The 14914-nt window shown below is 34.4% G+C and overlaps 1 protein-coding gene across 7 annotated transcripts in view; it reads left to right on the forward strand.

Annotated features, from left to right (window-relative positions):
• The window catches only part of CFAP69 (cilia and flagella associated protein 69), a 58574-nt gene that overhangs the window by 27304 nt on the left and 16356 nt on the right, over nucleotides 1-14914 (forward strand). For 6 of the 7 annotated variants that reach the window (XM_061165542.1, XM_061165545.1, XM_061165543.1 and 3 more), the window contains 6 exons: nucleotides 1275-1323; nucleotides 1420-1541; nucleotides 4290-4506; nucleotides 7301-7465; nucleotides 10493-10611; nucleotides 12277-12395. In XM_061165542.1, the coding sequence (XP_061021525.1) occupies nucleotides 1275-1323; nucleotides 1420-1541; nucleotides 4290-4506; nucleotides 7301-7465; nucleotides 10493-10611; nucleotides 12277-12395 (791 nt within the window). The remainder of the gene's footprint in view (nucleotides 1-1274; nucleotides 1324-1419; nucleotides 1542-4289; nucleotides 4507-7300; nucleotides 7466-10492; nucleotides 10612-12276; nucleotides 12396-14914) is intronic. The other variant, XM_061165544.1, reaches the window with a different exon arrangement.

Here is a 14914-nt window from a genome sequence, read left to right on the forward strand (position 1 = left end):
CGTGTACCCCAATGTTCATCACAGCACTGTTTATAATAGCCAGGACATGGAAGCAATCTAGATGCCCATCAGCAGACGAATGGATAAGGAAGCTGTGGTACATACACACCATGGAATATTACTCAGCCATTAAAAAGAATTCATTTGAATCAGTTCTAATGAGATGGATGAAACTGGAGCCCATTATACAGAGTGAAGTAAGCCAGAAAGATAAACACCAATACAGTATACTAATGCATATATATGGAATTTTAAAAGATGATAACAATAACCCTATATGCAAAAGAGAAAAAGAGACACAGATGTACAGAACAGACTTTTAGACTCTGTGGGAGAAGGCGAGGGTGGAATGTTCTGAGAGAACAGCATTGAAACAAGTATACCATCAAGGGTGAAACAGGTCACCAGCCCAGGTTGGATGCATGAGACAAGTGCTCAGGGCTGGTGCACTGGGAAGACCCAGAGGGATGGGATGGAGAGGGAGGTGGGAGGGGGGATCGGGATGGGGAACACATGTAAATCCATGGCTGATTCATGTCAATGTATGGCAAAAACCACTACAATATTGTAAAGTAATTAGCCTCCAACTAATAAAAATAAATGGAAAAAAAATAAAAAAACATGTGGATCTTAAAGTAGTAGGAATATATAGTTGCAAGCTCAAAAGCCCAAAGTTTGTCTTATAAATTCTTCCTAATGTACATATTAGGTAGATATTCCTAGAATATCTCTGTCAGGAGTGAGTTCCCTCATGCTGAAATGTCTGCAGTTCTCGTCATTCTTCAGGGCTTTTTGGGTTAAATAGGAATTGTTTATTTTCTCTTGACCAAGCCTTTCATATAGGAGAGTTGTTGATGTCAGGATGGGGAACTAGGGGGTGTTAAGAAGAAAAGCTGTTGAAAATAACTATTTTCTTTCCTTCTTTTGTCAATTGAAGCTATGGATAATGAATTACATAAGTAACTTGTAGTAATACATTTTTAGGTTCCTAACAAATTTTAAACAGCATCTTATAAAATATTCATAGAATAATTAAAAATATTTCTTAGGACCTACAAAATGAAGTTTAATATTAAATAAATTACAGGTATATCCGGCTATATGTTTTTATTTTCTTGCTTTCACCCCTTCCTATTATTAGTGCTTTATGAGTTCAAGTCAGTGACAAGGAGAATGTGACAAATATACTTAAATATTAGGTAAATATGGGCATGTGTAACCTTATTTCCATATAATTAATTCATCCATCTGTTTCTTTTGTGCATTTTTATTAGGAGTCTGGCTTTACCAGGGATTTGATATTATTTGCAACATTTAATGAAGGTAACAAACATAAAACTTTCAAGTTATAATTATCTTAATATGTCTTATACATCATTTCAGCTTTTATTTTCCTTTTCTTTTTTTTCTCCCTCACAGTTAAAAGTCAAAATCCTTTGGTAAAAGGTGTTAAGGTTTCTAATTCCTACGAAGATTTTGAGTTGAAGAAATTGCTATTCAATATAATTGTGATCCTATGTAAAGATTTATCTACTATACAGGTAAAAAGTAATCAAAGCAAAAATTAAAATTGTCTCACTTTGTAGTATAATTTTTTAAAAGTCACAACTGCAAATCTTTCATCAGCCCATATGTTTACCTTCAGTTCAGTTCAGTCACTCAGTCGTGTCTGACTCTTTGCGACCCCATGAGCTGAAGCACGCCAGGCCTCCCTGTCCATCACCAACTCCCGGAGCCCACCCAAACTCATGTCCATTGAGTTGGTGATGCCATCCAACCATCTCATCCTCTGTCGCCCCTTCTCCTCCTGCCCTCAATCTTCCCTAGCATCAGGATATTTTCCAATGAGTCAGCTCTTCACATCAGATGGCCAAAGTATTGGAGTTTCAGCTTCAGCATCAGTCCTTCCAATGGAAGGACTGATCTCCTTTAGGATGGACTGGTTGGATCTCCTTGCAGTCCAAGGGACTCTCAAGAGTCTTCTCCAACACCACAGTTCAAAAGCATCAATTCTTTGGTGCTCACCTTTCTTCACCATCCAACTCTCACATCCATACATGACCACTGGAAAAACCATAGCCTTGACTAGACGGACCTTTGTTGGCAAAGTAATGTCTTTGCTTTTTAATATGCTATCTAGGTTGGTCATAACTTTCCTTCCAAGGAGTAAGTGTCTTTTAATTTCATGGCTTCAATCACCATCTGCAGTGATTTTGGAGCCCCCCAAATAAAGTCTGACACTGTTTCCACTGTTTCCCCATCTATTTCCCATGAAGTGATGGGACCAGATGCCATGATCTTAGTTTTCTGAATGTTGAGCTTTAAGCCAACTTTTTTATTCTCTTTTACTTTCATTAAGAGGCTCTTTAGTTCTTCTTCACTTTCTGCCATAAGGGTGGTGTCATCTGCATATCTGAGATTATTGATATTTCTCCCGGCAATCTTGATTCCAGCTTGTGCTTCTTCCAGCCCAGCATTTCTCCTGATGTACTCTGCATAGAAGTTAAATAAGCAGGGTGGCAATATACAGCCTTGACATACTCCTTTTCCTATTTGGAACCAGTCAGTTGTTCCATGTCCAGTTCTGACTGTTGCTTCGTCACCTGCATATAGGTTTTTCAAGAGGCAGGTCAGGTGGTCTGGTATTCCCATCTCTTTCAGAATTTTCCAGAGTTTATTGTGGTCCACACAGTCAAAGGCTTTGGCATAGTCAATAAAGCAGAAATAGATGTTTTTCTGGAACTCTCTTGCATTTTTGATGATCTAGTGGATGTTGGCAATTTGATCTCTGGTTCCTCTGCCTTTTCTAAAACCAACTTGAACATCTGGAAGTTCATGGTTCACGTGTTGCTGAAGCCTGGCTTGGAGAATTTTGAGCATTACTTTACTAGCGTGTGAGATGAGTGCAATTGTGCAGTAGTTTGAGCTTATAGTATGGTGATTAAGGCTTTAGTCAGGTAGACTCAAGTTTCTTTGCTTTCTAGTAATGTGATCTTGATTAAGCAATCTAGCTTCTCTCAATTCCAGTTATCTCAGTTTCAAAATGGAAAAGATACCTATATCATAAAATTATTATGAGGATTAAAATAGCTAAGAAAAATTTTTGGTAATGCCACTTTGAGGAATATACCAAAAAATGCTCAGGAAAAAGCCTGTCTTTACAATTATAACTTAATTATTCACATCAAAAGCATGTACTCTGTAGAACCTAAATGTATTTTCTGAAATGCCATATAGAAACTTAATAGAATGTGTTTTATTATTACAATGGAGTATCATATAACCATTTTAATGACAGTTACAGGGTCAAATGGCACAGAGACTGTGGTAAGTTACTTAAAGCACAGATGTAAGCAATGGAATCAGTCCATTTTTTTCCTGTCATATGTTTGTGTTTGTGACTCAGTAGTGGTAGTGATAATGAATATGTGTACTATTACAGTTCACAGAGTATTTCAGAAAAATTATTCATTTAATATAGAAATGCTAGAACTAATAGTTATTTTTGCTTTCTCAGTTCTAAATCTGGTGCTCTTTCCATGTGGAATAATATAAATTTCAGAAAAATTCATAGATGCTGTTGTGAAAATGTCTTCGTAGGATAATGCCAGATGAAAAGAAAGTTGAATAGAATATAGCACATGGTGTGTTACTATCTTATGAACCATAAATATGTATCAATCAGAATCAACTATCATATTAACTTGATTGTGTCATATTATCATAGCATTGTACTTTTTATTGAAATCATGGATTCAGTACAAACTAAATAGAGTATTTGTGTACGTTCTGTTGCCTGTGCTTAAAAATTAGCCACAGTCATGATCATAATTTCAGACAAAATTGATTTCTTGAAGTGTACAATTTCTTAAAATATACAGCTCCAATATACAATTGAATTTCTAAAATGTTTCTTTTTTAGGAAAGCAAGGAAGGCAGAAATAACCACCAGCTTATTTGCCCCAAATTTTTGACTCCTGTGGTTTTATCATAAGCAGGAGCTAAACTGCATATATAAGTAATATAGATTTAAAAATTACTACTTATTATGTATTATTGTCAGCCATAGAGTGCATAGCCCAGAAAGGGGAATCATAGTGAACTGTTGCTATTATTGAGTTTGGTTTTTGGTTTTTTAGTTTTTGGTACTTAACATAGCTTGGAATCTTTAGGAAGGAAATATTTTGAAATCATCAGTAACACATCAAATTGGAAATCTGTTATTAAATTTCCTTAGATTAAATTGTTTTAATTATGTTTCTAACATAGTACTTTTGCCTTTCTCATAGCTATTAATTGATGGCAAAATTATTTTGGCTTTGTTTACCTATGTTAAAAAGCCTGAGAAACACAAAATACTTGAATGGTCTGCAGCACAGTATGAAGAACTACAGCTGCATGCAATTGCCACTTTGTCATCAGTGGCTCCTTTTTTAATAGACGAGTACATGTTCTATACGGGAAATGCTCGAGTCCTTGAATTTCTAACATGGTGTGACAGTGAAGGTAAGTGGGCTTTCAGATTCCTGTCAAAATTTCAGTTTACATATTTCAACTGAATAAAAGTGAAAGTGAAGTCGCTCAACCATGTCCAACTCTTTGCAACCCTATGGATGGTAGCCTGCCAGGCTCCTCTGTCCATGGAATTTTCCAGGCAAGAATACTGGAATGGGTTGCCATTTCCTTCTCCAGGGGATTTTCCTGACCCAGGGATAGAACTTGGGTTTCCCACATTGCGGGAAGACTCTTTACCATCTGAGCCACGAGGAAATCCTTCAACTGAATGGTGGTATACAAAAAGAAATACAATTAAAAGGAGAACTAAAAATGTTGATCTGACCTTCAGTGATTTTAATATATTTAAATGATGTTTTAAGAAAAAAGTCTGAGATTTCATTTAGAATCAGACATTAGTAAATGTTAGCTATACCTGATGCTTACCTTTCAGTAAAAGAAATCATTCATTTAAACTGATTTAAATTTTTTGACCTATCTAATAATTATAATAAGTCCTATAATATTGTAATTAGTCATTCAACAAATATTTATTGAATGCCTACTAGTTACCATATATTGTTTTATCTGCTAAAGAAACATATATGTTCAAAATAATAAAATCCTACCTTCATGGAGCTTCAAATCTAGATCTCTAGCCACAGGTTGTCTGCTAAACTAACAGAGCCATAATTTATATGACTACTTCATTTCAATTCTCATAATTCTTAGAAGGGAAATAAATATATTCTTTAAAAAAATTATAAGGAAGATACTGCATTCTTTTCTGGTAGTAACTTTGCTTTGGAAATAATTTTACATGGCACATTTTCATTAGATCAGGAATAGCACTCATTTATCAATGAGGGAGAGAAAACAATGGCTTATTTTTATTCTCTAGCTTTTAATATGATGAGTTATTAAATTTAGTCATGTTAAATTCAGTTCAGTTCAGTCGCTCAGTCGTGTCCGACTCTTTGTGACCCCATGAACTGCAGCACGCCAGGCCTCCCTGTCCATCATCAACTCCCAAAGTTTGAGTCGGTGCTGTCCATTGAGTCAGTGATGCCATCCAACCATCTCATCCTCTGTCGTCCCCTTCTCCTCCTGCCCTCAATCTTTCCTGCACATTAAATAAAACAATTCTCCTGCATCTCCTTTATGTCATTTATGTTTATAGAAATCTATAAGACAAAAAAAAAAAAAAGGTAATGCTGCTTAACCAAAGGAAGCCTGATGGCTAACAGTTATTGAGTACCTACTGTGAGGTAGGCCTTAACCCTTTCAACACTATTAAATCATTTAGGCCTCAAAACAAATCTAGGAGTTAGAGGTTCTGTTATTAGCCTGGTAGGTCAGTGGTTAGAACTTAGTCAGAGGAGTTCAGTAACTTGTCCCTTTCACATAGTAAGTAGCAGAGCCAGGATTTAATACAGGGAGTCTGGTCCCAGAACCCACATTTTTAAACCTATACACAATACTGAGAACAGTACTTTGAACTTTTTTTTTTCTAGCACGAAACAAAAAGATACCTCTAAAAGAGCCTTTCTAAGAATGCATATTATATCCAAGAAAGAGGACTTCTCTTGTTACTTATCAAGACTGACCATAAAGCTATAGTAATTAAAATTATATTGTACTAGGCTTGGAATAGACCAGTGAAATGGAATATATGGGAGGTGGGCATTATCAGAGATGATATTGCCAATCAATGAGAAAAAAATAGTGCTCGGGCAATCGGTGCTCTGTGAAAAAAATAAAGATTAGATTCTTTTAACTTGTTTTAAAAAATCAATTGCAAAATGAACTAAAACCCTAAATGTGAAACACTGTAAAAATCTTAGAAGAAAATATGGGAGATTATCTCTATGATAACAGGGTGAAAAATGATTTTTTTAAAAAACAGAAGAACTTAAAGTATTTATAAGATTATAAAAGATTATTAAATGTATCATTACTGTAAAATAGAAATATCTGTGTGACAGAATGACAGAATCTGAATAAGATAACAATCTACAAATTGAGAGAAGATATTTATTCACCCCTCTGACTGATAAACAATTGGAATTCAGGCTCATAAAGAACTCATAAATATCGAAAGGAAAATAACTCAGTAGAGTAGACAAAGAATAAGGTTTGCCAAGAAGATTCTTCAAAATATTTGGAGAAAATCTCAAATTAAAAAAAAAAAAATTTAAAAGACATTTAACCCCGCTGCACTACAGAGGAAATGTAATTGCTCTGCAAATTAAGATAACAGTGAACTACCATTTCACATTTAATAGAGCAAGGAAAAAAATCTATTTCTTAAACTTTGTATTCATATAACCACTTTGGGAAACAATCTGACAACTTGAGTAGAACTCCATGTGGGTGTACTCTACAGGATTCTGGTGTCACAGGCAAAACACTTCTTTGTGGGAACAAGAGGACATGAACTAGAATGTTCATCTTAGCAGTTTGTACTAGTGAACAGATAAACTGTTATTTATAATGTGGATGTGGAAAACAGTTAAAACTGAGTGATCTAGATCTACTTGTAACCATGTGAATAATTTTAAAAACATAATGTTGCATTAATAAAAAACAAATGACAAAAGATACATGCAATAATGATACATTTGAGTAAAATTCAAAAACATGTATTTGTATACAGGAAATAGAGGAAGGGAATCGAATCACATTTACTTCTCTAAAAAGAAAAACCCTGAAGTATGACAAAATTTTACCATCTCTTTAAACTTATATAGATAGAAATGATGTCTAAATTTCTTGATGTAAACTAAACTATTAATATTTTTTACAGATTCCTTCTTTAGTCATGGTAACAGTTTTCATGGTGCAGGTGGCCGTGGCAACAAGTTTGCCCAGATGCGTTACAGTTTAAGACTCTTGAGAGCCATGGTCTACCTTGAGAATGATACTATAAACAAGGATCTGTGTGAAAAGGGAGCAATTCAGCAACTAATAGGTAAAACGTAACATGGTCCTGTCCTGATGAAAGTAGGATTTTTATAAATTAGAAATTTTGTTTGAAATGGTTTTCTATACATTTATTTTGTCCGATAGCTGACAAACTCCTGATTTTTGTTTCATACTATGGATATAAATTAGTTTGTCTTTACTGAAACACCATGATTACTTATCCTTTATACATTTATTTAATTCAGATATGGTTTCATTTAGGATTATCTTTGTCCTTTTTTTAATGGACTATTGTTATGTTTCATTCTTTTAGTAGTAAGATCACCACTTTTTGGCCAGGCCTTTTGGAGTCATTTTAAAAGAGGATAGCATTACACTTTCCAGTGCATTTGACATACCAGAAATTTACATAGGCTTTCTGGTGTGAAATATCAGGATATCCTTAATTTTTAAATTAGAGTTGACAATGCTAAGTCACTTTATCCCCCAAATTCATACATGTGTGCTCAAAATTGAGTTCAAAATTGAGCTCTCAAAAAATTGAGAACCCCTAGAGTTAAAACTTCATGCCTTTTATTATTAAAAAAAATAAATAGTTCTCTGGCCCTAACCTTTCCTGACTTTGAGAAGTAAGAGTTATATTAGTCATATTCATGTTCAGTGATTGCCACATGGGTAAGTGATATAATTTGCTGGATGTCAGTTTATTATAAATGCTTACTTAAAAATTTTCTTGTCTGTTAAGACAAGTGCCCACTCTTCCATCAGTAGTGAATTAGGGTGAAAGTGAAAGTGAAAGTCATTCAGTCATGTCCTACTCTTTGTGAACCCATGAACTATAGAGTCCATGGAATTCTCCAGACCAGAACACTGGAGTGGGTAGCTGTTCCCTTCTCCAGGGGATCTTCCCAACCCAGGAATCGAACCTAGGTCTCCTGCATTGCAGACAGATTCTTTACTAGCTGAGTCACCAGGGAAGTCTGGATAGGGGTGGTACCCTCTAACAATAATACAAATAAACAAAATGAAGATATTGAAAAAAAGGTGTAGGCAAAAACATTCACTTTATTGATGAGTTTACTTAGGATGATCAAACCTGAAAGTAGATTTTATCTCTTCTGTGCACATTTTATTATGCAGAACTCAATGTTAAGGCCCCAGCCTAACAGGATGAATACAGTTTCCATCTATCCAGGAAAAAGTCTTAATCTTACCTGGGTGGCAAGAGGGGAAGGAAAAGCAAATAGCAAGGGTTCTTTTCTTCTTAGGACCTCATCCCTTTAACTTGAAAGAAATTGATCTTTATTATGTGAGTTCCTAGAGGTAGGGATCGTCTCTTACTGAGTCTAACAGAGGGCTCCGTAGTAGTAATAAACTCAATAAATAGTAATTGCATTGTAAACACAAATGTTTATATACCTGTTGTCTAGGCACTGATGTCATAAATATGTATAGAGCAGAACTCTCAGGACCTTGCCTTAATGGAAACAAAAGGAAAGATATATGTCATAGAAAGATAGTATGAGTTACCCTGCACTATCAGTAAAGCACCTAGTGAGTAATACAGAGAGTAAATGCCACAGAGTAGTTTTCAAGGCTGGGCAATCTTAACAGGAAACTTTATGAGTTAGGGTGTGAAGGTAAGGCTGTTTCAAGGGGAAAAAAAGAGAAAGAAATGGTCCTTCACACAAGGGGATAGCATGAGCAAAGACATGAAGCCAAAATATACATGATGGTGTGTTCAGAGCTAGTTTAAGTGGAGTCAAAGTTTTATGAAGATAAATAATATGAGATAAAGTTAATTGTTTAGTCAGACGCCAAGCTAGAAAGAGTTTTGAATGGCAGATAATAATAGAGTTTGAACTTCATCCACTTTAAGCACGGGGAGCTATTAGTAGTTTGGATTAGGGAAGTTATATATACAATGCTATTTTGGAAAGAGGAAAAAGGAAAGAAATATATCTAACGATTTAAAATAGGACACGGAGAGGGTAAATGTAGGGAGTTAAAGGATAAATATTAAGAAAATAATTCAATATTAACATAACATTTATTACAGATAACAGGGAAAGTGAAATACCTGTACACAGATAGGAAGAAGAGGAGTTAATCTAGAGAAGAGAAGCCGACCTGAGGCAAGCCAAGCTGGGTTCCTAGAAGGTGTCCTAATGAGAAAACATAGGCCTCTGTCCATGGCATACCTTTGCCCTGGCCTCCAGCACACTCAACTAGCCTTCCTAGACTCTGATCCTTCACCTGTAATTCACTGTAACAGGACCAAGAACTGTCCCTTCAGGGACAACTATGGAAATAGGCTATGGTTTCCATGGCCCTTTTACTTTGAAATATAGCTCCACACCTTGCTGTTAATGCTAATTCCCTTTGATTCCCTTTAAGTGAAGAAAAGTGACTTTAGTTCCTTATATAAAGTTTAAAGGAGAGGTCCTTTTCTGAAGCAAAATGTTCTTGTGAATGACATTCCATCAGTGTAAAGTGACTGTTTTCAAGTCTTTTAAAATTTTGATTGGAAGCAAGGGAGAACTTTTAAAGGACACAAGAATATTGCTACCTAAGTTGTCAAAAATGCCTTCAGGTAGACATAAGTAGACAACACAGAAAGAAGTAACAGAAAAAGAAAACATACTTAGGGCACTCTTCCACCTTTACTTAAAATTGACCCTGTTAATCATAAGGAAAAGAAGAGATGAGGCAAGCTAAGATCGGTATTTTGGTCATATATTTGCAAAGGCATGTGTCTTTGCCTCATGAAACTGCATATTTTTAAACAGTTTTGTTTTCTTGGTGAAGTATCAGGTTGTAAAAGGCTGCTTTTAATGATATTCAATTAATTATGTACTAGAAATTCTATATATATCAGAATATTGATTGTATTAAGATCGCAAAGAATACATTTATCATCTCTCTACAGCTTCTAGGAAATCATGCAATGAAAATAACGCTTTTAAAAATAGTTCTTCTAGTTGAAATTTTATAAGAATTTCAGAACAGTAATTGATCAAAATAAAAATACAGTGTTCAGTAACTTTACATTCTTTAACTTTCTTCAAATCAGGAATCTTTAAAAATACAATAAGCAAGTATAATGATAAGGAAGAGGCCATTCTTCTGGAAATTCAGTCTGATATTTTACTTATTTTATCTGGTCTTTGTGAATATCATATTCCTAGGAAGGTATGTATGCCTGTGAATCAAAGTTTTGTTCAGATCTCTCAATCACATGACATTAGGAACTATTTCTTAGTAAATGTTCATAAATGTTGGTGTTTCTTAATCTTATGAAGATTTAATATTCTTTCTATAATTAGAGTATAATTACATAAAGTATATAGATCTTAAGTATATAGTTCGATTTTGACAAACGTCATCCATTTAACCAGTATCCTAATTAATATATAGAATTTTTTCTCTCTATAATACTTCCACGCTGCTTAGCAGCCATGCCCCTACTTGCCTCTAGGCAACCCACTGTTCTGATTTCTATCTTCATAAATTAGTTTTGCCTATTCTTTAACTTTATATGAATAGAATCACATAATTATCTACCTTATTATTTCTGGTTTTTGTCACCCAGCACCATGTTTCTGAAATATATCCATGTTGTTGCATATATGAATAATTCATTCCTTTTTATTGCTGAATAGTATTTCATTGTATACCAAAATTTGTTTCTCTATCCCTTGGTGATAAGCGCTTGGGCTGATTCCATTTGGGACTACTATCTTTAAAGCTTTAATTAAGGTTGCTGTACTAGTCTTTTTGTGGGAAAAAAATGCTTTCATTTCTCTTTGGTAAATACCTGGGAGTGCAACTGATCAATCATAAGCTAGGTGTCATGTTTTGAAGTAACTGGCAAATAGTTCTTCAAAGTGGCTGTACCATTATAAATGCTATTTTGTGTTTAAACTGGGTTCATACCTAAAACTAAAAGTTAAAAAAGAGTTTAATTCCTTTTGATCTTTTTAATGCCTTAGAAAACTCTGAGTCTCAGAGATTAATAACTTACATAATAATGCAGATTTGGAAAGATAAAAATTAAACATTATGAAGGCTTCAATACAGTGATTTGAGGGAGAAGCAAAAAGAATAGTAAATACATACTTAGCTCCAAGCTTTGGTGAAACTTCTTATATTCTATCATCTTGTGCCTATGTTCTTCTGGAAAATACTCATAGTCTTGCTTACTGGGACCCACAATAGAATAACAGGACTATAAGAAAGGTACTTAGTATGGGACTAATATTAACTGGTAATAACTTTATATAAATTATTAAAAGTTTTAACTGCTATTGATTATTTCTATCTTGGAAACATTAGAAAATCTTCCATAATAGAATTTTAACCCCTTAAATTAGTTGTTGCTATCTGGTATTTATCTGACATTATGTTAGACTACATTCACTACAGTGTGAAAAAAAAAACCATGGGACAATTCTTATGGGTTTTTTTTTTTTTTGTAAAGAAAGAGAAAAAGGAAAAATATAAATGGGCATTAAGTTGGCATATTGATTGGTATCCTCTCTTAAAAAATAATCAACTTTACAATAATTTGCCTTAAGTTCCTGAGAATAGTGAGTAAAAATTTGAAAACAAAACAAAACTGTATTACTGTACTATTTTCCCTGTTGAGATAATCCCATGAACAGAGGACTCTTGTGGGCTACAGTCCATAGGGTCACAAAGAGTTGTTCATGACTGAGCAACTGACCATGCACATATACACTATTTTCTTAACAATGTTGTATTTTCCTAGTTGAAAAGTTTTATGGGACAGGATGAAATGGGAAAGAAAATGATTATTTGTTTATTTCAAGAAATAATTGTAAATAAATCTCTTAGGAAATGTTTGGAACTGGAGGAGTGGATATAATTCTTCATGTAATGAAAACAGACCCCAAGAAGTTACAGAGTGGATTAGGCTATAATATACTTCTTTATAGTACATTGGACAGCATTTGGTGAGTATGGCTGTACCCACAGTAAAAGAAAATTACTTCTCCAGCTATGTATCCATTTTCTTCCCTTAAAACTGCAGAAGAAAGACAAGCCTTTTTCTTTTCAATAGTCCAAAAATGACACTTACAAGTATACCTTAGAAAGTAGTCTTGTCCATCACTCAAATATAAAAACCATTCTTGTATCTAAACTTAGATCCTTATATTTGTGATGTGAATGCTTTCCATTTTGGCCTGGCCTGGGAAAACACAAGCATCTACTGTTTCTCATATAGTATTCTTCATATCCTTTTGAAGGATATGAAGACTCTTGAATTCATCATTCATCTTATCTTAAAGAGTTGAAAACCAATTGATTAGGTATTTCCTAGTCAATATTATTTCCCAAAAAGTTTAGCATTCCAAAGGGCAAATAATAAATAAACTGCTTTTTTTTAACATCAATTTATGAAATTTTGTCTTGGGGGAAATTACTTGAGTTTCATATATCATTAACACTTAATACATTTCTTTTGTTCTATTTGGGTGGAATTCATGAGAGTCACACCACACACATTTGTTTAAGAAAAAAAAAAAAAAAAAACCCCTCATGACTAGAGACCTAATAGATGTATGTAGATCATTCTACCAATAATAGCAGAAAACACATTTTTAAAATCACTGTAATATTGTGATTTATAATTTAAAATTTATATTTGGTACATTTCTAGTACAGAAGTCCCCAAACCCTTGTAATTTCTTAATAAGAGCAATGGGAACATCTTTTGTTACAATATTTGGGCTTTTATTTTTACTTCCTATAATACTTTCAGAGTAATAAAGATGAAAGTAGTATCTTTCTTTATTCATAACAAGCCACTTTCAACTACATCTGAATTTATGGTACTAAGGTGATATTTGGAAAGCCCCTAAATAAACACAGGATGGGAGCCTAGTTGCCAAGGAACTAACTATATAGTTACTTAAAGATTGTAACTATCAGCTCCACCCTCAACCTCCAGGAAGGGGAGAGAGACTGAAAATTGAGTTTAATCACCAATGGCCACTGATTTCATCAGTTACACCTACACAATGAAGCCTCCATAAAAATCCTAAACTATGAGATTGAGGAACTTCCAGGTCAATGAACACATGGAGTTGCTGAGAGGGGCATGGAAGCTCCAGGCCCTTTCCCTATATACTTTGTCTTGTTGATCTCTTCCATCAGACTGTTCCCAAGTTATATTATTTTACAGTAACCTAGTAATCTAGTAAGTAAGCTATTTCCTGAGTTCTGTGAGCTACTCTACATCTGGTTGGTCAGAAGCACAGGTGACGACCTGGACTAGAATCTAATTTTGGGGGGAGGAAAGCAGCATAATCTTGTGGGACTGAGCTCTTAACCTGTGAGACTGGATGCTAACTCTAGGTAGTAGTTTCAGAATTGAATTGAATTGGAGGATACCCAGTTGATGTCCACTGCAAATTGAAGAATTGTTTGGTATAGAAAAAATCTACACATTTGGTGGCCGTAAGTGAAGTATTTAGAGTAGTTTTGAGAAGAGACATGGAGATTTTTGTTTGTTTGTTTTACAAGCACATGTGGTGCATTCTCTAGGGCAAGTCATGTACAAGGTCACAAAACAAGCCTAGACAAATTTAAGAAAATGGAAATCATTCTTTTCTGACTACAACTGAGTTCAACTAGCAATAACAAAAGGAAACCAGAAAAATTCACAAAAGCATGGAAATCAAACAACACACTTTAGTATAACCATTGGGTCGAAGACAAAAACAAAAAGGAAACCAGAAGATTTATCAGGGCAAACTAAAATGAAAACACAACATACCTAAACTATTAATAGAAATATACAATCTACCAAGACTGAATCAAGAAGAAACAGAAACCCTGCACAGATCAATAACAATAAAGAGATTGAATCCATAATTAAAAACCTCCCAACCAAAAAAGTCCAGGTCTGGAGAGCTTTGCATTTTTATCAAAAATTTAAAGAATTAATACTAGTCCCTTTTAAACTCTTCCAACAGATAGTAGAATAGAGAACATTTCAAAACTCATTTTATGAGGCCAGCATCAATGTAATAGCGCAACCAGACAAAGACATCATAAAAAAAAGAGAGAACCGGGAGATCCCTGGCATCCAGGGGTTAGGACTTGGTGCTCTCACTGTCATGAACCTGGGTTCTAGTCCCTGGTGGTGAAACTAATATCCTGCAAGTCAACCACTGTGGCCAAAGAAAGAACTACAGACCAAAATCCCTGATGACCATGGAAGCAAAAATGCTCTGGAAAATATTGGACTGAATCCAACAGCATATTAAAAGGATTATACAACATGACCAAGTGGGACTTATCCCTGGAAAACAAAAATAGTTCAATATATCCATATTAGTCAATGTGATACACCACATTAATGGAATGAAGGACAAAAATCACACAATTATCTCAATGTATGCAGAAAAGGCATTTGACAAAATTCAACACCCTTTGATGATTAAAAACTCTTAGTAAATTAGGTATA

The sequence above is a fragment of the Dama dama genome, chromosome 18, assembly GCF_033118175.1.
Source record: "Dama dama isolate Ldn47 chromosome 18, ASM3311817v1, whole genome shotgun sequence".
Lineage (NCBI taxonomy): Eukaryota > Metazoa > Chordata > Mammalia > Artiodactyla > Cervidae > Dama > Dama dama.